General features: G+C 46.7%; 3 protein-coding genes across 5 annotated transcripts; all 3 read right to left on the bottom strand.

The window, feature by feature from the left end:
* Positions 1-4751: 4751 nt before the first annotated feature.
* On the bottom strand, positions 4752-8892 carry actr6 (actin related protein 6). Its single transcript, XM_076028674.1, has 11 exons — positions 8679-8892; positions 8362-8479; positions 8209-8277; positions 7992-8115; positions 7700-7835; positions 7535-7591; positions 7278-7376; positions 6874-6952; positions 6306-6477; positions 6083-6221; positions 4752-5598 (listed from the first exon to the last, which is right to left on the bottom strand). Exons 1-11 carry the CDS (start codon positions 8744-8746, stop codon positions 5469-5471), a joined length of 1191 nt encoding a protein of 396 aa, XP_075884789.1. The 5' UTR covers positions 8747-8892; the 3' UTR covers positions 4752-5468.
* Positions 8893-9710: 818 nt separating this feature from the next.
* LOC142889967 (protein FAM3C-like) lies at positions 9711-17925 on the bottom strand. Of its 3 annotated transcripts, none has more exons than XM_076028677.1 (10): positions 17788-17925; positions 14801-14836; positions 13456-13539; positions 12562-12633; positions 12361-12466; positions 11367-11425; positions 11093-11143; positions 10925-11009; positions 10696-10822; positions 9711-10600 (listed from the first exon to the last, which is right to left on the bottom strand). In XM_076028677.1, the coding sequence occupies exons 1-10, from the start codon at positions 17843-17845 to the stop codon at positions 10511-10513; spliced, it is 768 nt and encodes a 255-aa protein (XP_075884792.1). In that variant the 5' UTR covers positions 17846-17925; the 3' UTR covers positions 9711-10510. The 3 variants fall into 3 exon arrangements, with proteins under 3 accessions (XP_075884792.1, XP_075884791.1, XP_075884793.1); XM_076028676.1 differs by lacking the exon at positions 17788-17925 and adding an exon at positions 16067-16198; XM_076028678.1 differs by lacking the exon at positions 17788-17925 and adding an exon at positions 15967-16066.
* LOC142889960 (uncharacterized) lies at positions 17345-24105 on the bottom strand. Its single transcript, XM_076028666.1, has 13 exons — positions 23805-24105; positions 23609-23702; positions 23427-23514; positions 22135-22513; positions 21407-21500; positions 20917-21004; positions 20526-20832; positions 20115-20208; positions 19925-20012; positions 19490-19814; positions 19189-19282; positions 18911-18998; positions 17345-18586 (listed from the first exon to the last, which is right to left on the bottom strand). The coding sequence occupies exons 1-13, from the start codon at positions 23863-23865 to the stop codon at positions 18068-18070; spliced, it is 2319 nt and encodes a 772-aa protein (XP_075884781.1). The 5' UTR covers positions 23866-24105; the 3' UTR covers positions 17345-18067.
* Positions 24106-24735: the final 630 nt, after the last annotated feature.

Below are 24735 nucleotides of genomic sequence, written 5' to 3'. Positions count from 1 at the left end.
GAAAAGAAGATAAAACATGTCCAATATTCCAAACAAGGGTTTACTTGAAGGGTAAGGAGCAGCTTGTGCCTTTGGGTTTTTCGTTTTAAATTTGCGTTTAGATCGTCGCAAGCTAGCAAATATAAAAATTGTTAAAATGATCTCTTTCTGTTCGGCTGTGTGCTCTCAATAAAACGTATTTTGCCTGTTTGTTTGGTCTTGTTCTCTAATAGAGAAAAAACTGTGGCCTTCCTGGAGGATGCTGCAGGTGAGTTGCCTTTGTTCCATTAATGATAATGTATTTCGAAAGCAGGGTTTGTGAGGTCAGGCAGGGTATTGCTACCATACTAAAATGTTTGTTGTGGTCAAGCCAACCAACAGTTCGACAAAAGTGATCGAGCCAGCAGTTTACACCAGGTATAACGTTAATCACTGAACACAATGGGGAAACTAGAATAGGGTGACCAAACGTCCTCTTTGGCCCGGACTTTTTACATCCTGTCCGGGGCGTCCATGGGGGTTTTTATAGGTTCTTGAAAATGTCCGGTTTTCATTGTTTTTCACGGGACCAATTAGCGTGTGTTGAAATTGACTTGACGCTTTGCGCAGAGTCATACGGTACTATGTTGCCTGTGACGTAATCCCAGGGAGCCTGCTCAGTGGGTGGCTCTGCTGCGCTCAGGAACAGAGTATAGGAAGCAGATGTCGGAGCAGCATTATATTCCCCCCAAATGCCAAAGCGCAAGTGCAGCTTCACAGATGAGCTGCAAAAAAAAAAAAAAAAAAAAACACTAATGCACCGTGTGCAATGCTGGTACTTATGTTTCGGTGTCTAATAAAGGTGCCGGTGACCTGAAAGCTCACACGGACACAGAGAAACAAAAAAAAAAAAAAACAACTGTGTGAGGCCATACAAGGAAGATGAAGAAGAAAAGCAGGGTGAACAATAAAAAGGAAGAGTAAGAAAACTGAAGTGACATTTTTTGTTTGTTTGTTACATTAGTATCGTTGTGAGGCGTCTGTTTTATTTACATTATTACACTGAAAAAAAAGGGATAAATTGTTAAAGCTGGATATTCTACAGAAGAGGTATTATTTAGAACGTTATCTCATTATTTATCTGTCAAGTCAGAATTTAAAAGACAGCTATTATTTTGTTATAGGATGATATGCTACAGAAGAGGATTTTTTAATTTTTTATTTTTGTTACTGTTATTTTATTCCTCATAAAGCCTCTTGAGTAACCTTTGAGAATCCGAATTTTGTGTCTTTGGTTATAGAGATTTTGTTTTCATCAATGTGTTTATTTAGTTCTTTTGATCATAGATGTTAACAGTATAGAGATATTATTTAGTTATTAAACTGAACTTTCTATTCATGCAGAGGAGGCATACTTTAAATATATTAAAGTTTTAAGGCATCTTTGAGTAAACCTCGAGTATAATTTAAGTATCTCGAGGTTGGACTGAGTGTCCTCTTTTTTGGAAATCAAAATATGGTCACCCTAAACTAGAAAGAATCGCTTTTCTCTGTACTGAGTTTCAGAGTAATATTTTAAGAAAATTCTTTGTACTCAGTTAATTCTTCCATGTCTGCTTTGTAGTACACCACACAAGAAAGCCCCGCCCCTCTAACCAATTTCAGTAAATTCTGATGTAGCATTTTAAAATAAAGTCCATCCAAAAATGTATCCTTTGTGGTTGGGTTAATATTTCTGAGGGTTTTTTACTCTATGATTCCACTGCAGGCTGCCAGTACACCACCACCAGGATGCTCCACAATAATTTTCAAAACATTCTGATCTAGCATTTCAAAATAAAATTCATCAAAAGAAATTGAAACTTTGTAGTTGTACTGTATCGGAATTCAGATTAGTATTTTATTTAAAATAAATTCCTATTCTTCACTCTTGGATTCCACATTCCACTGCACTCTGGTAGTTCATTATCCCAGGATGGTCCACAATAATTTTCATAAAATTGTGATGTAGCATTTCAAAATAAAGCTCATCCAAAACATGTCATTTTACTGTTGTACTGTACGGGACTCCAGATAAATTTTTCTGATAAAATCCTTGTTTTCACTCTGTGATTCCACTGTTGGCTGGTAGTACATTATCCACGGATGTTTCATAACAATTTTGAGAAAAACTCTCATTCAGTCACTCAATTTTTTAAGATTTTGATGAATTTTATTTTGAATTGCTACATCTGAATTTTCTTCAATTTTTGTGAATGTGTGAATTATTGTGAAGGACCCTGTGGTTGGGTACTGACAGCCTGCAGTGCAATCATGGAGAGAAAACTAGGAATTTATCAGAAATATTAATCTAAAATTAGGTACAGTAAAAAAAAAAATCACCATTTTTTGAATGAGCTGTATTTTGAAATGCTACATCAGAATTTTTTGAATATTATTGTGGAGCATCCTGGGGTGGTGTACTAGCAGCCTGCAGTAAAAACATGCAGTGACAAAAATATTTTTTGCCATTGTGCGAAGCAGTCAGCAGTTACCGTAATACTTGGTGGACACAAAGTAAGCAGAAAGAGAGAGCCTAGGCGAGTATTAAAAGACTAAAAACTAGAGCTAATTTGTTTTTCATTTCACAATGAAAAAAAACAAGTATGATATCTGAGGCGTTTTTCCTTTTAACTGTTGAAATTGAATTAAAAAAATGATAATTGATTAATCTCATAAAAGACACAAAAAACAAAAAACAACGCGTTTTACTGTATTCTCAGACTGTGGTGGCAGCGATTCAGCCTTTTGCTCCTTACAGAGATTTGAACGCTGCTAGCGTTAAATCGAGCTTGAGTAAAGCCTTTCCTGTTTTGTGCTTTATATATATATATATATATATATGTGTATATATATATATATATATATATATATGTATACATATACATATATATGTATATATATATATGTATATGTATACATATACATATATATGTATATATATATATGTATATGTATATATATGTATGTATGTATAAATATATACACACACACACACACACAATACAATACGATGCTAATAGAACAGCTTCAATTGTGGGTGTTTTCCCATTTTTAATTAAAGTTAAACACATCACTGTATAATGCAGGATAGTATATCTTACCTTTACTTGTAAATGAAATCTATACATTCAAATCCAGACATTGTCACACGTCGAAAATAAAAGGGAGGGAAAGCAGTAAAGGCGATTTTTTTTATTTTTATAGCACAGCCACAAAGCCAATCTTTTCCAGAATACCAGTCCGTTTGAAAAGAACGAGTTATATACTTTCCAGGCACCCCCGTCGTTTGAAGCAAACCTCGCAGATCTTGCGTTGGTTTCCCACTACTTGTGACTTCTTGCTTCGATTGAAAGTCCAGTTTTGAGAAATTTCTTATTTTAGAAATCAAATCCTCCATTTTCAGGGCGAAAAGTGATTGCAGTTTGCACTGCAGTTTTTGTTGTTGTTGTTGTTGTTTTTTCTTTTGCAAGAGTTTACTGGTCCAGGTGATGAACTCTAGGCCCACTATCGCCCCCTTCTTTGAGGCAGCGGCACTGACTGCCACAAGCATGCGCCATTGGCACGCACTCAATACAGTTTATGGGGGATTGCGCAATCAGCGCGGAGGCTCTACCTCACTTCTCGCCTCTCCGTTGTCATTTGAACAGGAAATACAAAATTTCAGCAATTTTGACTATGAAAACTATCAAAATATATAGGAACCACACCAAAATTGCATTGAAAGCATAGACCCCAGGACAAATATTAATACTTATTTTATTTTCATTGTGACAGCTGAGGCACTGAGTTTTGTGCCTTTCACCCCCCTGCACGTCCCTGGTGTGTGTGTGTGTGTCTTATTTGTGGCACTTTTTCATTTCAAAAAAAATAAAAGCAGTCACTGATCGGGTAGGAGACTCTGCTGCTGGGCCAGAAGCTCCTTTAGGAGAGGCAGCTTCTGACCCAGGAACAGCTTTTCCAGAAGAGGCCACAGAAGGAGCAGAAAGACCCCCTGGACTTCGCATGATAGGTCCCCCTCCCACCTGCACACCATAGACTCATTGGTTTGCTGTGTTGAGCTGAACTGAGAAGACCACAGACACTCTTCCTTCGAATACACTGCATACAAACACCCTCCTTCTCCAGTCACATCTCTGTTATGTGGCCTTAGAAAAATGATGAAACAGTGTTTCTGCCACCCCGTCCATAGCAGGAGATATCAGAGCCAGTTTGATTCATCATCCCGACTCTAGGAGAGTTCAACTGTCATTTAACAGTGTTGTGTGTGGAAACGTTCTCGTGTGTCCAGATGTTGCACTCATACGGTTTCCCTCTCTTTAGGAGTACTTTGGGGAAGCAAAGTTGCATGAGCTAAAATTTAATTATTTTGAGGTAATTCTTGTCATGTTTACAATTAAAGATGGAAGATGTGACACTACTTTGATGGCAGTTCTACACATGTCAGCTTAATTCTATTACTGAATGTGTTTTAAATGTCCCGCAGTTTGCCCAAGAAATGGCACAAGCACTTCCTCAAGCATATCCTCAAGGAGGAGATGGAGAATGTCCTCCAAAGTGAAAAAAAAAGAATGGAGTCAACAATGGTAAGTGGAGCGAGGCTGCAAAAAAAACAAAAGAGGTCAAGTAAACAGGAGTGTAATCTTGCTGCACAGCCACTCTCAAGCTCTCAGTGGTGTCGCTGATTATAGACCAAGACACCTTAGGCTATAGGAACTGCAACCTTTCTGGCTAAACAGTTTCAGGATGAGCTTAATTTGCGGTCATGGAGGCTCTGTCTAGAACTCAGTGGCATTGTTATGGGATCTGGGTGAAGTCGTAAGGATCACATCCCTGTTAATGTGTTTTGTGATTTGTTTCCACAGATAAACGAGGGGGATAAACTAGAAGGGTTTCTGTTTTAAGTTGCTTTGATTCTTGCCTCAAGTTCTTGTTCTGTTCAATACATTTTTTTGTTTACTCTTGCTTCTTTCTTTGTGTGACACCTTGAGCCAGGTCTTGAGAATTAATGTCTTCTCTCATCTCTTTATATAGTAATTTGTAAATTCTCATTTAGTTTTCGGTTTTGAGATTCAAATGCAGTGCAGGTTTTTGTAATGGCTTGGGGATAAGTGGCTATTATTATAGACAATCTGACTAGTTTGCAGATTAGTGGAATATTATCTGCATGGCATCACAGTCGTAGCCTTTAAAAACATAAATTGGTAAAATGACACGTACTGCTCTTCCTGGGATAAAAAAAGATGAAACAAGTGGAATGAAGAAGTAAATAATTTGGTCTTTTCAACAAGACCACGACTTAATTGTAAACGAACATACAAGGTCAACTCTCTGGAGCAGAGCAGACAATCTATACAGGTGTATAAAAATAGACATGTTCCTCTTGGCTTATCTTCAGGTCAACACTCAGCCGGCTGCTCCTGCAGAGTTCAGTCCAGAAGCTAAAACTCTTCAGTCCTTCTCCCGACTCTTTACACGTCAAAGTTCTCCTCGCAGACGCAGTGTCCGTTCTCTTCGTAGTCGTCTCGTGTCACCACCATCTCGTCGTAGTCGGGACTGTGGGCCAGCAGTTTCCCTCCTTCCCATGGGTAGCAGATGGGGCTGGGGTGGAGGTGGAGGGGGAAAGCGCCAGGGGAGAGGGAGGAGGACAATATTAGGAGGAGGTGAGGTAGGTGGAGGAGAACAAGGAGGGAGGGGAGGTGTAGGTGGAGAATGGCACGCTTCATGTTCATCATCATCGGCTGATAGATCAAAGGGGAATTTCACAGTCTTGAAGGAAAGACTGAGGATGGCGTCTTGGGATCTTGCCTGACTGAAAGACTGATGGAGAGTCTGCTTCAATCTCTCAAAATGAGAATTAACAACTGATATTCTCAATATTCAGATCAGCGCGAGTGAGTTCCTTATTTCTTCTTCTGTCGTATATACATAACGTTTTCTACCTCCTGCTTTTTCTGCAGTCATTTCACTGTGACTCACTGACGTCGACACTGACAGGCTGAAGTTAGTCTGTGCAATGCACCGTTTGCCTCAAAATCAATGAAAAGTAAATGGAAAAACCAAAGAGAAGTGGAGCTAAACTCACTTTGGGGGCAGCAGGATGGACACTGGGAAGTGGGCGGGGACGAGGGCTCGCAGCTCCGCCTCCAGCCGCTCTCGGAAGCCCGGGAACAGGGCGTTGCCTCCAGTCAGGACGATGTTCTGGTAGAAGTGAGGCTGCATCTCTGATGGAGGCAGCGGAAACATGTGAGTGAGTGAGTGAGTGAAGTGTCCAGCGTGGAGGACGGAGAGCTGCTGCACAGCCCCACCTTCTGGCAGCGACTGCACCGAGTCCACGATGGCCTCCGGGATGCCCTTCTCCTGGATGCCGATGTCGGCCGGGTGGAAGAGCATCTCGGGGACGGCCAAGCGCTCGTTGGCCAGCCGGAGGATCTGTTCCCCAGTCTTGTACTTCCCACTGAAGACCATCTCCTCCCGCGGCTGGAGGAAAGAGACAAGTTTGGCCGAGGGAAGCCAAGTTCAGACACCCCAGCAAGATGACATCAACATCAACATCATCATCCTCCTCCTCCTCCTTTAGAGCACCCGCTTTAGTAAGCATCTCGAAGAACATGGCATTAGAATATTTATGGGAAAGAATCCTCCTTTGATCTTTGGCTTTTGTCTCACTGGAAACTGAGCCAATGGTCAAAGTGTTGGGACGGAAACAGGTTGGCAGAGTCAGAGTGACGTGCGCTCCAGCAGGTGAAGAGGACCTGCCAACAGGAAATCATCACAACTGGGCCAGTAATTCCTGTGGTCACAGACCGCACCTGAGCTGGTGCGGGTGTGGCGTCGGGCAACGAGCCAAGGACAGAGTTGTGGACCTCCTCTCACCTTGCAGAAGCCTTTCTTGATGGAGCTGAAGTCTGGGAGAACGTAGTCCCTCATCACTGTGTTTTCCTCCCCCTTCATCCTGAAAACAGACGGCAGGAGAAACTGGCAGCTGCTGATTGGGGAGGTTTAGATCAGTCCAGTCTGTTTTTGGCCAGAGCTGGGCGAGGCCAGGCTAGGATACATTATTACACAGTTATGACAATAGTCATAACAAAAACAGTTGTATCAATGTTTGTGTTGTAATGTTTCTGAAGAATGCAGTGTTTTCCTCTTCTTTTACAAGGGCTGATAGGTAGGTAGTGCATTAGAAAAGGCCATGTTCTGTGTGTGTGTGTGTGTGTGTGTGTGTGTGTGTGTGTGTGTGTGTGTGTGTGTGTGTGTGTATGTACTGTTACTGCGCTTACTGGGCAATCTCCATGTCCTTGTAAAACTGCTGCGAGACGTAACACACATCCTCTTTCACCTGGTTGATGACGTGCGTCTCGTCCATGACATGCAACTGACTGGAGGAGAAGAAGAAGAAGATCCATTGTGATTAACTGCGTGACTGGTTGGTGAAAATCCCACAATGCATCCCAATTTTGTGCACTGAAAACAAACCCTGCAGCAAGCCGCCAGAACAGTGTGTGTGTGTGTGTGTGTGTGACAGTTAGGGAGGTACCGGTAGGAGATGATCTCCTTGAGGTGATTGGTCAGAAGCTTCCCTCCTACATTGATCCTGAAAGAGAGAACAAGGGAGCGGCTCCATCACTCTCTGCCTCAAGAGGCTGTTACTGTCAGTGCGAGTGATTTCTTCTTTTCGTTGCGGTCGCAGCTCTGATCTGACCTGCGGATGCCCTCCTTCATTTTCCTGCTGCGGCAGTAGGGGACGATGTGGGTGAAGGAGAAGCCGGTGTCCACCACCAAGCAGCAGAGCTCCGAAGGTTTGGTGTGGAAGTAGTGATGAGCGCTGAGTGAGCCCGCTGTAGGGTGACAGACACAAGGACGTTGTAACCTCCCGAGAAGTAGCAGGTGGTTTGGAGGAACCTTGCATGATAACCTCAGTAAACAAACAAACAAACAATCAGCAGTAAATCTGATATAGGCGGATGACGGTCAGCAGGGGGCGTCGGCCTCACCGTTTATCCTGAGCGCCGACTGGAACTGGTACTCCTCGAACAGGATCTCGTTCATCGACTCCTGGATGGACGAGAAGTTGAAGTAGGGCTCGGTGATGACGATGCTGGTGTCTGCAAAGTCCACCTGGAGGAAGAGGCGGATTTAGATCAAGAGGGGGACTTTTGATTTTTTTTTTTTCTGACTGCTGCGCAGAATAAAAGGACAAAAACAAAAAACCTTGAACATCTCTTTTCCAAACAGATGATCCCACACTTTCCTCTGGACGTCCCAGTTGACCAGGTAGCCCTGAGGAGAGACAGCAGAGGTGATGGTGGCAGAGGATGTGCGAGATGGGTCAGGTGGTGGTAGGCCAGGGGGGCGATCTCACACCTTCTGGAAGGGCAGGATGTAGAAGAGACCCGAGGGGTCTTTGATCTCGTCCAGCTGGTTGGCCGTGAAGGTCTTCAGTCTGGACGTTTTGGAGCGAAACTGGCAGTTTGGGATGACGCTGAGAGAGAGAGAGAGAGAGAGAGAGAGAGAGAGAGAGAGAGAGAGAGAGATTGAATGACGTGGTAAAGGGAGACGGCGCAACATCCCAGCCCACAGCCAGCCATCCTGCCTTCCTGCCGGCTTGCCTGCCTGCCTGTGAGCTGAAGCTGCGCATCTTGCCGCTCCTGTTAGCTTTCTTACTAGCGCGCGCGACTTACCTGACTTTCTCCAGACTGTATCCGATCTTGGCCGTGTTGGCTCCGTTGTCCAGGACTAACGTTGCCATATTTTTTATTTTTATTTTTATTTTTTTACCCGCGTCCCGTTCACAAACAACAGCCGAGGTGCGGTTTATTCGGAAGGCTGTGGACGTATCACGGCACTTCCGGTTAAGGCATTTCCACCATCACGACCTGTGGACCAGACGACCAATCACACGCCTGCTTTCTTCAAGAGCCGCCCAGTGAAATAGTCCCTTATAGCACTTAACATTTATTGGCGGTTGGTCTGACCAATCGTGTTCGAGAGTTGAACTCCTTCCCCAGAAAACAGTTCAACCGGAAACAGGATCGGTCTTTGTAAGGTTCCTCTGACAAATTGTCCGTTTTTGTCGAATGCAGCGATTCCATAAAAAGTTAAAAGTAAAAAAAAAAATAAAATAAAATAAAAGATCCGAAATACAACACATTCTTAAACCTCTACTGTAGGAGCACAGCACCGGATACTGTGAAAGCATGGCAGTTAAGACACATTTTTATTCTGAAGCTAAGCTTGCAGCTGCACATGCACATTCTATTAATAGCAACATAGCTTGTTGCAAACACCGGAAATTGTAGATGGGCGACATGACCCGAGACAATACTTGGAATTGTTTTGCAAAGACGTGTTTTTCAGCTATCTGTACAGAAACAGGTGTTCGAGCGAGCCGCCCGGGCAGGAGATGGAACGGACGGCGCACAGACAGATCTACCCTTATCCTGTTTTTAACCTTGTATAAAACATCACCGGGCAGGGAGAAGAGCTGTCATTCTCTGTCAGACCAGGGAGAGAGTGTGACCCGGAGCTCTGTGCAACAATTCATTTGCAGCTTGTAATAAACTCGACTTTTCATCTTCTCATTCAACCGATCGACGACCACGCAGTGGCGGGTAACTGCAACACATGGGGACCAGAGGTCCCCGCCTCGACACTACCGAAAGTTGTTCAGCGGCGCAGTTTTTTAAATGCCCAAGTTCTGTGGTATTGTAGTTTGTTTGTAGTAGCATTTATATTTCATTAGGTTTCACCATCTCAACAAAAAAAACAAACAACAAATTGTATAAATCACATCAGCTCTTTAATAACTGGATTTTGTACAATAAATTAAAATCCCACAGCACAGGAACAACGATCAAACAAACAATATATTAAAAAAAAAAAAACCAAATACCCCAATGGAAACAAATCAAAATCACATTTTGCACATGAAACTTTGTGTCTCAAGGGCTATTCGCATCAATTATTCTTTTAGCTTTTTCTTGAAGATGGACCTTCTGTTTGTATTAGTTATATGTGACAGCTTCTGTCCGGTTGTTGCTTTGTAGACAGGAGGAGATGTGAGAAGATTTGCTTCTGGTGCAACAAGATAATTGGAGGCGGCAAGTCAAGGTTGTTATTGAGCTTTAGACCATGTTGCAGTTACCAAACATTGGATTTTTATTATTTTGAAAGGCGCTCACACACTTTTGTCCCTGCGACTCCACAAAAACCAAAGCATCGCCCTCCCATTGTAGATGCAGCTTGTTCAAATTCATCTGGTGTCACCCTTAAAACTGTCTGGCAGACCATGAAAACAAGTACAGAAAGACGGAAGAAAAAGCATCTGCAGCATGTTGAAGTTTTGTCATGGAAGGAGGAGATGAAGGACGTTTCCACGCTCCACACAGGTGGCCAGATGTTCGACTTCTTCCCGGTTTCTCCCAATTAAGTTCATGCTGAAAGCCTGTTTCTTTGGTAATTTGGTCATTAGAACTTTGACTTTCTCTGAGCAGGTCAGGAACAGTCCTGGGGCTCAGACGGTGGTTGGGGACAGACATCCTTCTAAGGAGAGGAGCTCTGGCCAGTGGTCGTACTTGTTCGTCTCCTTGTCGTTCTTCACGTACTGAAATGAGCACACAGAAACATTTCACAGGCTTCTGCAGTTCATATATTTATATATGTGTGTGTGTGTGTGTGTGTGTGTGTGTGTATGTGTACCTTTTCAAAGCGGCTTGAACTGGTTGCCCCTTTCCTGCCAAGGAACACCCAGCTGTCCCTGAAGCCGACACTGCGGATGTAGGTGCTTCCAAGTTCGGTGATCAGTTTCCTGGCCTCATCATTCAGCCTGTCCACAGAAGTAAAAAAAAAAAGAAGCAAAACAAAACACACTGATCACATGATCACCTTCCATGTCGCTGCCTCGCCTCCACGTCTGGAGGATATTTACTTTGTCCCCGGCTCATCGAAGGAGGCGATGAGGACGAAGGCGCCGCTCTCGAGGCCGTTCAGGAATTTGATGAATGGCGCCACCTCTGCAACAGCCACATGCAAAAGTCTCATGTCAGCCATGTGACTACCAAGTTCAGCAAAATGTAGACGCAATGTCAGCACGTACCCCCGTCGAACATGTTGAAGTGATTTGTCCTCATGACCTCATAGGTTTGACCTGAGGAAGGGGTGGGAGGAGGTGAAAGGAGAACTGTCTCATGTCATCCACGGCCAGCAGGTAGTAATAGAACTACTGTATTACAGTCACAAGTTCAGGTCTTATTTAAGGCATTGAATGAAGACCAGACCAAGAGAGAATGCATCTCTGGTGAAGGTCAATAAAACATTTGTGTTGGTTCACAAGAAAGAAAAGTGAAATGGGTTTCCAGAGGCAAACTCACCGTTCACAACAACAACATTTATGCCTATTCCAGCGTTGTTCTTTACTGTTCCAAGAACCCTGAGAAGAGTTTGATCACAATGAACGTCAGGGATGGCATTGTGATATTTAGTTTAGATGCCGTCACGCTCCTCCAGAAGTCCCAAAGCAAACAAAAATAATAAAAAATAATAAATCACATGTATTGTCAGCGGGATCAAAACAAGAACTGCGATATCAAGCGAGAATTTGTTTGAAAAGCTCCCAAGTAAACTGTCCACTAATAAGCATGCAGCAAGGCCAATCAGCACATATGCCAAAGAAGATTTGCCCTATGGGTTATTTCCGCATTATGCGGCACCATAGAGCATGTAGCAGTAGTATCACTTCTCATCCTGCCTCTGTAATTCATGGAATGCATCAGGATGCATCAGCCAATGGACACAAGCTGAGACACTGGGAATCTAAAACTATTTTCTGGGGATTCTATAGCCTTTATGCAGGACTTCAAAATCTACAAAAAAATAATCATTATTCATTTTCAGGTCAAAGGACGTCCTGTCAGATGTTTTACAGCCTTTTTGGGCTGGATGGGTTATTTGGTAGCAGTACCTCAAGAGGCCACTTGAAAAAAGTAAAAAAAAGAAAATGCAGCTTCGCCATATTTGAAGTTTGGTATCTTGTTCTTATAATACCTCCATGTGCTCCACTGTTAGCAGGAATCTGACTGACTGTGACAGATTCTTGAAGTCAACTTTGGAGTATTTTCAAAACCCCACCCCCTTCTCCAGTGTCTCCTTCGGGCTCCTCCTCCCAGTGGAAACGGCCCTACCACCCCCTCCTCTGCAGCAGATTAGTTTAATACTTTTTGGGTGGTGGCAGTGGCTCTCAGCCTGCCTGTCTGTCAACCAGACAACGTCACCCCTGCTGGACCGCACGGTGTGACTGTGGCGCCACCAAAACTGAGCCAGAGAGAACGAGAGCGAGCGAATGAGCAAGGGGCGAGTCCACCTTACAGCTTGTCGTTGATGCAGATCTTGGGTCCCACGGCATTGGCGGCACCACTCTGAATGAAGAAGCTGCGCTCGTTGCGCGGACACTGGACCAGCGAGCACGGCGTAGCTGCAGGGACATCGGCCAGCAGTCAGTCTGTTAACTGTGACCTCAACCACCAACCCACCTCCAGCCTGTTTTGGCCAATCAAAATGCCTTGTTACCTGTCCGCCGGGGTGACCCTTTCTCCATGCTGAGCCTGAAGAACTCCTCAGCAATGATGCGGGGCCACTCACCTGAGGACGGAGACATGACAACGGCCCTCTCGCTTAGAACAGACTCTAACTTCAGCTGCCTTTCTTACTTCTTTACTCTGGTTGTTTAGAACTACAGTGGGAAAAATGTGCTCCCTGCATTTCTACACAAATATTTGTGCTTTCTACTTCTTACATTGGAAAAAAAAAACATGCTGGTTACTTTTGTGTTAAAAGTCTTTAAAATATGCAAAACGTGTTAAAAGTAATTCACTTATTATTATTCATTCTAGTTGTTGTTGCTTGAAGTGGAGCTATTTGAACTTTGTTGTTGTGTAATAGTAATTATAGTTATAATATTTTAGAGAACGATTATTTTACTGTGTCTCAGCTTTGGGTTCACGCAAGTTTTCAGCACAGAGAAAAACAAACATGTAGAAAGGAGGCGTCACCATCCAATCATGGCTAAGTGGTCTGAACTCTTACTGATCACAGTCTGGTTGTGCAGCAGTTAGAAAAGAAAAAAACTATAGCATTGAGAGTAGCAGAGCTGTTCAAAACGATGATAAAAATGCTCATCAAGATCTCTGACCTCTGGTCAGTTCAGTCCAGATTATTCTGTCACAACTTTTTATTGTTTGCAAATGTATTAACCAATGTATTGTTCCATCAGTGGCCAAAAAAATAACATTTTTTTTACTTTTACTTCAGCATTTCATTTTAGCATACTTGAACTTGAGTGAAGGAGTTGAATCAGTACTGTTACTTTTACCAAAATATATATATATTTTTACACAAGTATGCGTACTTGCAACCTTTATAATGGCCAACACAAGACGACACAGAAGCCACGTCGACTTGTACCTTCTAGCTGCTGGTTGCTTCTCTGCAGGACGAATGAGATCAGGAGAACCAGTGCAACCAGTACGAAAATCACCTGGAAAAAAACTGCAGAGAAACAAAGTGGCGTCAGTCAGGTTGGGCCGCGAGCGCGGCCAGATTCCAGCTTAGAGCGAAGGCAGCTCCCCGCACACAGGCCGAGCAGCATACCTGTGCTCCGCCCATTCCTAGACAAAGCAGCAGAAAATGTAGTTCATGGCATGAGTGTGTGTGTGTGTGTGTGTCAGTGGTGAAAGAGAAAGCAAATTAACATGGCAAATAACATCAGGTATGTGCAGCTTTTACAGTAGACAGCCTAGAGTATTGTTAATGCTGGAGAGTCCACAGTGTTCACCGGTAGCAGTACAGTGACCAGTGTACAGTCTTGTTGTAAACGGAACCAGAGGATTTTAAATCTCGGACGTTGCTTCACCAGTTTCCCTCCTGGTGTTTCTGCCGTCTTGTTTTCCCTCCCTCTAAATTACGGCCATCTAAGGCCTCCAATTTAGCGGGCTAATGTTAGCGTTAGCATCGAGCAGTAGTTGGATGGAAAGGTTTCTGGTTCTGAGGACAGCTGGGATTATGGATGCCGTATGGCGCCTTTGAGTTATTGTTGCATTAGCTTAAATTATTTTACTCAGGCCTGCCTAGGCGTGAGGTGTGGCTAATCTCACTCCATGTAAATAAGTACAAAGAATTTTTAACTGATTGAATCAGTTTTCATGAATTGTCCCCCAGAACCCAGGAGGTGACGGCTTACTTATGATGCCGGTGATTGGCGCAAACAGTGAATGTGCACCTGTGACTGTGAGTGGCTACGTCCTGCTCAAACCACTGTAGTGCCGCTTTGCAGCCAAAGGCAGCGGTGCAGCAACACAAATAAACCAATGAATAAAGAATAGAGAAAAAAAGTAGAGTATGCATTGTCCGAAACATATTTATAAACTTAATCAGGACGCTTGGCCCAGGTCCAAAAGAAATGAGGGGGACCAATTATATTTTTTGTTAATATTGTGTTTTTTTGTCTGTCTGCTATTTAAATCAACTTGTCACCAATTGCTCAATTGCACTTGGCTGAGAGGAAACTAAGGCCCGGGCTCACACAGGTCGCACCAGGTGAGCCTATTGAAAAGACAAACACGGCGGCTGTCACAGTCATTAAATGCGACGGTGAACTACACCCACTGAACTTCACACAATAAACTGCACCAAGTAAATTACAAGTCGACGAGGCCAAACGTCGTCAGCGTTTGGCCTCAAGGTGCAGCGTTGAAAATCTTGGGTGTGTGTGTTTTTTTTGTGTGCGTCTGCAAGCACAGCAGGTACTTACACGTGTAGGTTTGTCTTCTTGCCATTTTTACCTTTCCTGCAACAGAAAAAAAGTATCAACCCAAAAAATAGTGAAGAGTGCTGTTGTGTGTTTTGCTGCTGACTGTGTGATTTGTTCCCCCCCGTTTTTGCTGCTGTGGTGACAGCATGTTGGAGAGTACAAAGAGGATGAAGGCCAAAACAAGAGAAAAAAACAATGTTTTCGTTTCTGTTTTAAGATTAGATTAGAATAGATTTGAAACGTCGGAATTAAAGTTGGAATTGTGAGTCTGTGCACAAGCCTCGCGATGTACTTCTGGTTTCACCCCAGTGTGGTTTCCTATTGACTGTGAGTAACATTGTTCCGCAAACAGTTTAAAATAACCGAGCCGGAAATGGACACGTGTGAGGATAACTATGACTACACCTGCATGCTAAACAGCGAAGGCTGTGTTGAGTGTTGCGAGATACCACTGCAGAAAAATTAAAAACAGCCCGCAACACTCGAGTGTCCATCTCAAAAAGCCTTAATAGTATTACTGACAGGCATCTAGGACCAAACACATGATGTCGGAGCACATTGAGTCCCTCTGCTTTGATCAAGTCTGCCAGTTGTCAGTGTTGAAGCCACAAAATCAAAGCTTTATTAATCTCTGAATTCAGACTTCAATCTCAAAATGGAAGAATCTCCTCCCTGTAATTATTTTTTTTCCTTTTGCTGTGGCCCTAATTCCTTTCGTAGGAGTCTCAGATGATCACAACCTCAAAAAAACAAACAAACAAAAAAAAACCTGACTACTTCCTGCTCACTGAGTGACTGATTTTAAACTCTCATCTTGTCTTGCCATTACACACTCTACACGCTCAACTACCAAACCTTTTGCAATGAGGCCACACCTGCTGCGGGACTCGAGGAAGTGCCAAGAAATGCAATAAAGAACACAGGAGCCATGAGTCACAACTTCAAGGAAATGTCTTTTTTTTTTTAACTTTCAAGAGTTTCAGAATTCAGGCCCACAAACTCTCGTCAGTACAAGAAGTGCTGCTCAATTACCCGGAAGAGGGTGGAGGTAAATAAGACAACATCAGCAGCAGATTTGATAAGTCAGCTTCCTGAAATAAAAAAATATTCAGCCATCAACTTGACCAATCGGGTATCAGCTTTTTATCCCAAGCTCAAATATATACCTGATGCCCAGGAAGAAGAAGAAGAAGAAGAAGAAAAAGAAGAAGAAGAAGAAGAAAAACCTGTGGCCCCCGGGGTGCTCTGCTCCGTTCCAAAACTCACCGATGGCTGAATCACATCTAACACATGAGCATAGCTGCAGCGCTTCAAGTCCCACGGGGCTCCCAGCCTCCATGAGGTAGCAACAAAATGATCAAGGAGTTTTACATAGAGAGAGAGAGAGAAAGAAAGAGCGAGAGAGAGAGAGGGAGAGAGAGAGAGAGAGAGAAAAGAAACAGGTCCATCATGTTCCGCCTCAGCCACCTGACAAACCTACTGGCAGCCAATCAAAAGCTCTCAGGCCAGCGCAGGGCGCCGGCACCTGATAAGGACGGCCGATAAGAAGTTCATCCTGAGGCGGTGTTCCCTGAGGAGTTTTTAACTATTTTTCCTGAAAGGTAGTGTTGGGTGGTGGTCGGATAATTTTGAGTTCCAGGCAGTTGGTCTGAGATACATACCAAGGAAAACCGAGGAAAAAAACACGGCAGCAAGTGAAAAGGAAGCAACAACAGGCATCATTCACTGTAGGGTTTAAATGGACTTTGTAACATTTCCATCCGTCCATCCATTTTCAATGCCCACTACGTCCTGCACTCAGGGTTGCAGGGGGTCTGCTGGAGCCTCTCCCAGCTGTCACAAACCTCACACGCACGTTTTTGGGACTGTGGGCCGAAGCCGGAGAACCCGGAGAGAACCCACGCAGACACAGGGAGAACATGCAAACTCCACAGAGAAAAAAGGTCCCAGGCCTGGAATTGGGTGGGCGGGGTGGGGTGGGGCAGTGACCCTTTAAGAATCTGCAGCCGTGGTTATAAGGGCAAGCGTCAGGAGCAGGATGCCGACATCCTGTTGCATGTTTGTCAAAGGCTGTCGCAAGGACTCGTTGTTCAAGCTGTCTGAAGTCGGCCGAGCGCGACGCACAAGCAGCCACGTGGTGAAACTGAATCGTCGGCACTGTGAGATTTATTGACCTGGTATCAACGATTCAACAAGGAGAGTTTACTTAACAGAGAACCTGTTTTCCAGCAGCAACCTTTTCACTGTGCAAGCACGCGCGCACACACACACACACACACACACACACACACACACACACACACACACACACACACACCTGCTGGGAAAGTGACTGACTGAAGCCGTCGAGCAAGGTGAAAGATTTGCTGACTTGAGTGATTTCGTTCACTTCCTGGTGGCTTCCTGCGTCACTTTCACCTACAGTTGGACTCAACCACGCAAGACAGATAAGCTCATATTGATTTCAATGCTTTAAAACGGAGGCTCGGGGAATGAAGTGACGTGAACAAAAAGAGGCAAAAATAACTGCAGAGGACGACAGAGTTTAACTGAAAAAATGAAACACTTTAATGTGGTTTCATGGCGTAGAAAAAGAAAAGAGACGAGCCGTCTTCAGCCACCTGCTTTCATTCGGGGGCCAACCTCCCGCTGGCCTCACAGTTCAGTGGTCCCTCCCGGAACACGTGGGTTCCCACCTCTGGGTTCCCACCTGAAGGTTCCGGGCTGATGTGGCTCAAGTTTTAGCATTTCTATTCCGGACTGGACTGTACTGGAGCATCTGGATCAATGTCACGTTGATGTTTTGAGTGCATTGAACTTGATTCGCGTCAAGTCAAACAAACATACGGTCTTGAGTTTTCACATTATTATTATTATAATTATTTCAATTCTAATAAGGAGACTGAAGAATTCTCAGAGAGCAGAACCCATCATGTCCCAGTGTAGTGTTCTGCTACTGCAATGGGTTAGCTTGCTAATGGGCTAACCTGCTAACTCCAGATGAGAGTCCTGGTGGTGGGGTGTGCGGGTTCGATCCCTGGCCATGTCAGACCGAGGATTGCTTGCTTGCGTCACCAGATGTCTCCTGAAGGTGGTGCCGCCGCCTCCGGGGAGGGCTCAAATGTACAGAGCTTTGTTATGTGGCAACATAACAGTACATCCCAGTGGTGCTGCCGGAGCAAAAGGACCCAGAGGGTCCGAAACCATCGCTGGGAGTCTCCCCGCCCACTGCCCCGCCCACCAGTGCCGACCGGGACCACGTCGGTCTTACATGAGGCCGCCGAGGTGTCCCGGGTGTCCCACAGAGTTCAGCATCAGGGCCCTCTGCTCCAGCCCCGCCCTCTCCTGCTCCAGCCACAGCCGCTCCGCCTGCAGCGCCGCCCTCTCTCTCTCCAGGGACGCCCGCTCTCGCTCCACCATCTCCCTCTCCCGCTTCAGCGCCGCTCGCTCCCTCGCCACCTCCTCCCACTCCTGGCCCAGGACCCCCAGCGGTGCCTCGCACACCCCCCGCGACAGGTGCTTGTGCTCGCCGCCGTTGGCCAAGGCCTCCTGCTTGCAGTTCAGGGAGGGCGGCGGGGGAGGAGAGAGCAGCGGGGGAGGAGCCGAGCAGGAGCAGTGCGTGCAGGCGGCGTCGGCCTGCTCCTCGTCCTCCTGAGTGACGGGGGAGAGGAGGCGGCCGCTGTGGGCCAGGCGACCCTCCATGGCCTCGTTCATCAGGTGGAACCAGGGCCAGGACAGGGCCGGGTCGGGGCCGCTCTCCATCCCAGCAGGGGGGAACCTCAGGTCCTGGGGGTGGGGACCATCAGACAGAGATGAAGGTTGGAGTTTGCAACCAAAATGAATAGAAGTAAATCAGCGAGAGCTTCATAGAGGCATCACCTACACCCTCAGAAGTCGGTGTAGATAATGCCTCTTGACTTCCCTCAAAAGTCGTGAGGGTGTAGATGAAGTCATGGGGGTGTAGATTAAGGGTGTAGAAGTGGTCATCGTGGTGTAGATTAAGTCATGGGGGTGTAGATTAAGTCATGGGGCAGTAGATGATTAGATGAAGTCATGGGGGTGTAAATAAAGTGATGGGTGTGTAGCTGATGTCGTGAGGTGGGAGGAGACCTTGTATCTCCTCTTGAGGTTGTCCCACTTCTTTGCCATCTGGTAGGTGGAGACTTTACCCAGCAGGCCGAGCTCCTTCAGGATGGCCCTGCGAGACCACACACACACACACACACACACACACACACACACACACACACACACACACACACACACACACACACACACACACACACACACACACACACACACACACACCCCGTGAACAAGCGTGTGCACAAATACACTGTAACATACAAAACACAGACACACACACTGTGTGATGGTTTGACACTCACTTCCAGGCAGCCTTTGCCGTGTTCCTCCTGCCGGTGAACAAAGTCTCGTTGGCTGCTCGCAGTTTAATCATCCTCCTGGTGTCCAGGTCGGTCACTGCAACCAAAACAGTCAGAACAAAGTGTTTGCCTATTCATTGATTTATTTATTTAATGTTTTACATTTCACACGGTTGTAACGCAGTTGTAATAACAACTGCGTGCCTGGTCTCATTCCGATGCCTTTACTATTTCAACTCTGTGTGTGTTCAAGTCCACAGTGAGATATCGGTCGAACTGGTTTGACTTGCTTTTCAGCTCGTACTCTTATAGGAAGGATCTGAGGGGGCGGAGCCCTCCTCCCCGCTGGCGTCGGTGTAGGCCACGTTCCCCTCGGCCTCGCCGCTGTCCCCGCCCACCACGCTCTCCAGCTCCGACACGCTGCCCCTCTCCGCCGCCAGCAGCAGGCAGTCCCTGTCGGCGGACGGGGACGAGCCGAAGACGTTGTCCTCCTCGCCGCTCCAGGACGGCGTCACCCTGGGCGCCTTCCCCGCCAGCCGTCCCTCCAGGGCGTCGCTCATCAGCTGGAACCAGGGCCAGGAGGCCGGGTTCGTCTGGCCCTCCATCCCCCGCGGAGGGAACTTCAGGTCCTGCGCACAGCCGAGTGGTTGTTGACAAAAGCATCCAGCGGCGGAACACTCCAGAGACTCCAGCCAGACGTGGGCGCTGCGGCTCACACCACCCCACTGCAGGTTCTCACCTTGTATTTGGTCTTCAGGTTGTCCCATTTCTTGGCCACCTGGTCGGGTGTGATTCTGCCCGCCAGGCCCATCTTCTTCACGATGCCCCTGCAGAGACACGAGTGGGTCAACAACGCAGAGCTTTGGCTGGTTTGGAAGCTTCCAGGTCCACCAGATCTTCCAGAGCACCCAGAGGTGCGAGGACTTCACCTCCAGGCCGGCTTGGCGCTGTTCCTCCTGCCGGTGAACAGAGACTCGTTGGCGGCGCGCAGCTCAATCAGTCGCCTGGTGTCGTCGTCTGACACTGCACAATCACACACGCACACACACACACGCCTGGTTAGAGGGGTTCAGTGTCGGGTACATCTGCAGGAGTCTGGTCTGGGCCTGTAATACATGTGTCACATTCAAAAGCTAAAATCTAGAAGTCGCTGAAAAGTAAAACAAATCTGATCACGCTTCATGCATGGTGCTGTGAACCTGGTGTCATTATCATGATCAGCAACACTCCTTTAACCGTTTATTCATTTAGCTTTGCTTCATTATTAATTCATCCAACGTACTAATTTATCCTTCATCCTATGCACACCCATATACATATGTATGTAACCCTAACCCTACGTTTGTAGGTGAACTCCGTCAGGCGGTGCAGATCCCCCAGGGCCGCCGGTCCGTTCCTGTCCTGGTTCTCCACCAGCAGGTCGATCTCGGACTCCGTCAAGAACTCGGTCAGGATCCTGCGGCTCCGGCGGGGCCGTTTCCTCGGCGCCGGCGACAGCGGCTCGCACTCGTCGTCGCCGTCCTCCCCGATGGGCGTGAGGACGGGCGCTGCGCCGGCCAAGCGTCCTTCCAGAGCGTCGCTCATCCGGTAGAACCAGGGCCAGGAGCCGGGGTTGGTCTCCACGCCAGGGGCTGGGAATCGCAGCTCCTGGGGGAAGAGAAGGGCACCCTCACTTCCTGTCCAGACTAGGCCAGGCCAGGCCAGACCAGACGGCCGTCGGGGCCGCCTCACCTTGTACCTCCTCTTCATGTTGTCCCACTTCTTGGAGAGCTGCTCCGTGGTCAGTTTCCCCTGCAGGCCCAGCTCGTACAGGATGGCTCTGCAAGAAACAGCGTGACGGCTGAATCAGATCTCATTTTTTAGGAGCGTCCACCCCCCCGCCCCCCTTTCTTCTTCAAGGTCAAGTGGATAACATTTAAAGGAAACTCACCTGACCTGTTTCATATTTAGGGCCACTGTCAGGGGGGCTTTCCTCAAATATGGCGGATTGGAATACTCCTATTATTAAAATTAATATTGTCCTATATGTATTCTTATATATATGAGAACAGTTCTAGGGTTATGAAAACCAAATGACTTTTATTGTACTGCGAGTATACACTGTTATTAATGTATTTATGGGCATGCTTTGGTTAAGCTTTTACCAATATAAAAATCACAAATCAAGCCAAATTGAACACCTTTTATTCTGACCCCCAACAGGAAGTGGAACGCCGCTCACCTCCAGGCGGGCTTGGCTGAGTTTTTCCTGCCGGTGAAAAGCGCCTCGTTGGCAGCCCGGAGTTTGATCATCCTCTCTGTTTCTGGCTCTGTCACTGAAGGGGGGGGAGGGTGTAGAGAGGAAGAGTTAAACCTGCAGGGACTGAGGTGTTGGCGCCCTCTTCTGGGCAGCGACGGTAACAACAGCGACGCCGGTCTGCGCTCTCTCTCGCTCTCTCTCTCTCTCCCTGGCTCAGTGTGAGGGCAGTGAGGGGACGAAAACAGCGGCCGTGAAGGTCATCCGGAGGTCGGAGATGTGTCTGACGGTTTGAGTCTGTCCGATCGGACGTGTGTGTTTGTGTGTGTGTGTGTGTGTGTGTGTGTGTGTGTGAACCTGGAGCTTGAAAATGCTCAGAGTTCAAGATCTATTTCTCTGCCTGGTGAATCTGCGAGCTGCTGTTTAGAGATTTGGAGTCGAGATCTTAAAAAAAAAAAAAAAGTGTGAAACACGCCGTCACCACCACCACCACCACCACCACCACCACCATCATCATCATCATCATCATCATCGCCACCGCCCGTTTAGAAGGGGACCAGCGTGGCCACTGACACAGTGGAACCAGAGCAAGAAAAACAACAACAACAACAACAACATGCAAATAACATCGCCAAAGCTGCTTTTGGAAGCAAACACACAGACTCACAAACATGACAAAGCATCGGTGGGTTCAGTGGGGCGAGGGTGCCTACTTTTATAGGAGCACTCCGACATCCTCCTCCAGCTCAACGGTGCCCCTTCAAAAGACTGAGGCCCCACAACGACCTTCCTGTCGTCCGCCACCGCCGCCGCCGCCGCCACCGAATCTTCCATCTCCGTCTTGATGAGGAACTCCAGGATGTCGGCGTTCTCCTGGTTCTGGTGGCCGTTGCAGAGCTGCGTCGCACTGCTGATGAGGTGGATGTTGTTGTTGTTGTTGTTGTTGTTGTTGCCGCCGCCGGTCTCGGGGCTCAGAACCAAATTGCGGTTGTACAGGCGGCCCTGCATGGCGTTCTCCATGATGTGGAACCAGGGCCACGACTCCACCACGCCCTCCATGCTGTCCTGGCCCTGGTAGGGCTGCTTCAGGTCCTGAGAGACGCAAACAACACGAGGTGCAAGATCATGGGTAGGAGGAGCAGTTTAGTCAGAGACCACTGGTCGTCCTGGGGGGTTTTAGTGAGAAGGTTTAGAGGAGGGGGTGTCAAACTCAAATACACAGAGGGGCCGAAATTCAAAAATTGGACAACATTGATATTTATTGAAAAAAAATCTTCCTCCAGATATTAACAAGAGTTTTGCTTTTTTTTTTTTTTTTTATTAATTCACAAATTACTGCTTCATTGAACGACACAGTTTTATTCCCATTTTATAATATACCCAACTCTTGGTATTGAATCTTTTCTGCAGAATACATGTCACAAGTTTGGATGATGTTCTTTTATTTTATTTTGAGCTGTTTCCAAAAAGCTATTTTTGCCTGTGGAGTCGTGCCAAAATAAGAACAGACTTTTGTGTTCAGTACGATTCTGATCGTTTCCACTTGAGTGCATGTCTAATTAAATAACACTATATAACACAGTGCATTTACTCATTGATCATTTTCACCCGGTGAAATTTTTCTCTTGTTACTCCAGCAGTGTTTTTTTTGCCCATTTAACAAATTCACAGTATGGGTAAATGAAAATGTCCTGCTCCAGTGGGCTGAGGTACGTTGACCTCCTACTGTTGATGGTTGCCCTGGTGACTTGTAGTATCGGGGTTCCATCAATGTGGGCTTTGTGCCAACTTAAAGGTGGTGAACAAATTCAGAGTGGATTGAACTGGTTCAAATCAGCTGTTCTGGAAAAGGACACTTCAGAGAGTTAGGTTTGAGACTGGGAGTTTGTTGAAACCACTGCCTGAACCCTCACTACCCCCCAGACTGCAGTGGAGCAGCTTTGAACCAACACGCTACAACACAGACAAATGCCACCTTCAGCTCTGAGCCTCGCCAAAAACTCACCTTGTACTTGGTGCGCAGGTTGTCCCATTTCTTGGCGATCTGGTCGGCTGTCAGCTTCCCCTCGAGGCCCAGGCCCCTCAGGATGGTGCTGGGGGAGACACACAGCAAGGTGGAGGATGGAGGGTGGTGGTCAGTCCTTCTGAAGTGATGATAACAGAGGAGGCTGCACCTGGGGCTCATACCTCCACGCTATCTTGGCAGAGTTCCTCTTCCCGGTAAACAGAGCCTCGTTGGATGCCCGGAACTCAATCAGCCTTTTCACGTCCTCCTCCGTCACTGGGGGGGCCGGAGAGGGCAAAAGGTCAGAGGTCAAAAGCCACCTAAGTGGAAAAGGTTTCTATGAAAAACGTGTATCGTGCAGACTTTGTGGTTACTCACTTTTGTAGTTGTTCTCCGGACACTGCGGCACAGGGTTCGGGACGGGCTCCATGGTGACCATTGGGTTGCCTTGGTGCTCCAGAGGGGAACGAACAGCGAAGGAGCGCGGCAAAAGTGCTGCAGGTCCTTGGGCCGGACGCCAAATTGCGGTCCGCTACGGCATCCTGTCGGTGTCCCGGATCCAGCTGCTGCCACAGCAGAGCTCCTCAAAGCCGTCCCCGCCCCCCCGACGCCCAGTTCCAGAGCGGTGGACACAGGAAGCGGGCAGGGCAGTAAGCTGGCTATCCGGCTAGCTGGCTGGCTAGCGAATCCAAACAACACACCGACACGGACGGAAGGCGGGCTTTCCCCGCCGCACGCCCGCGCCGGTTGCTCTAGGCTCGGACTAACCGTCGCGCCCGGCGTCCGTCATCGTCATCACGTCACCTCACGTCACGGCACCCTCGCCGTGGTAAACAAGACGAGGCGTCGTGACGGGAGGACAGGAAGTAGTTTCCCGGACGTGGCTAGCGCATAGCGCTGCTGTGCTGAGAGAGTTTAGTGAGGGTGGGAAGGAGTGAGCACAGACGGTGGGTTCGAGTGCCCCTCCCCTACCGACCTGCCACCCTGTCACGTGATGCACAGGCGGAAGAAGCGCATGTCTTTTGACTCAGCCACGGTTATTCACTGTTCACAGGGACAGGAACTCATCAGGGAAGTGAATACTTTCACGCAAGCGCAAACATCTGTATAAATTGTACACGGCGTCCACAAAAAATATATCGCCAAAACATTACATTTTATTATTAAAAAAAAAAAAAAAAAAAAAAAAGAGAGAGAAGAAAAATCTACGGAAAACACATATACCAAAAACAAAATTTTTATAAAAACTAAAAACTATTGGATGTTTTTTTTTTGTTATATTTTTTCTATGAGGACCGAATTTGACATT

This window comes from Nelusetta ayraudi, unplaced genomic scaffold (assembly GCF_046127955.1).
Source record: "Nelusetta ayraudi isolate G7.1 ecotype Tasmania unplaced genomic scaffold, CSIRO-AGI_Nayr_v1 ptg000026l, whole genome shotgun sequence".
NCBI lineage: Eukaryota > Metazoa > Chordata > Actinopteri > Tetraodontiformes > Monacanthidae > Nelusetta > Nelusetta ayraudi.
This window is presented reverse-complemented; position numbering and strand designations above follow the sequence as displayed.

Bases quoted from the DNA above. Each gene is read 5' to 3' on its own strand.
- actr6 (XM_076028674.1), bottom strand. From the start codon at position 8,746: ATGGCAACGTTAGTCCTGGACAACGGAGCCAACACGGCCAAGATCGGA. The intron at 7,377-7,534 runs GTACCTCCCTAA...CTTCTCCTCCAG, and splicing joins AAGGAGATCATCTCCTACCG to TCAGTTGCATGTCATGGACG. The intron at 6,222-6,305 runs GTGGGGCTGTGC...TGCCTCCATCAG, and splicing joins GGTGCAGTCGCTGCCAGAAG to AGATGCAGCCTCACTTCTAC.
- LOC142889967 (XM_076028676.1), bottom strand. From the start codon at position 16,139: ATGGAGGCTGGGAGCCCCGTGGGACTTGAAGCGCTGCAGCTATGCTCA. The intron at 12,467-12,561 runs GTAACAAGGCAT...ATGTCCCTGCAG, and splicing joins AGGGTCACCCCGGCGGACAG to CTACGCCGTGCTCGCTGGTC. The intron at 11,144-11,366 runs GTGAGTTTGCCT...CCCCTTCCTCAG, and splicing joins AAATGTTGTTGTTGTGAACG to GTCAAACCTATGAGGTCATG.
- LOC142889960 (XM_076028666.1), bottom strand. From the start codon at position 23,865: ATGGTCACCATGGAGCCCGTCCCGAACCCTGTGCCGCAGTGTCCGGAG. The intron at 23,703-23,804 runs GTGAGTAACCAC...CGGCCCCCCCAG, and splicing joins TCCGGAGAACAACTACAAAA to TGACGGAGGAGGACGTGAAA. The intron at 20,013-20,114 runs GTGAAGTCCTCG...GTGTCTCTGCAG, and splicing joins AGCGCCAAGCCGGCCTGGAG to GGGCATCGTGAAGAAGATGG.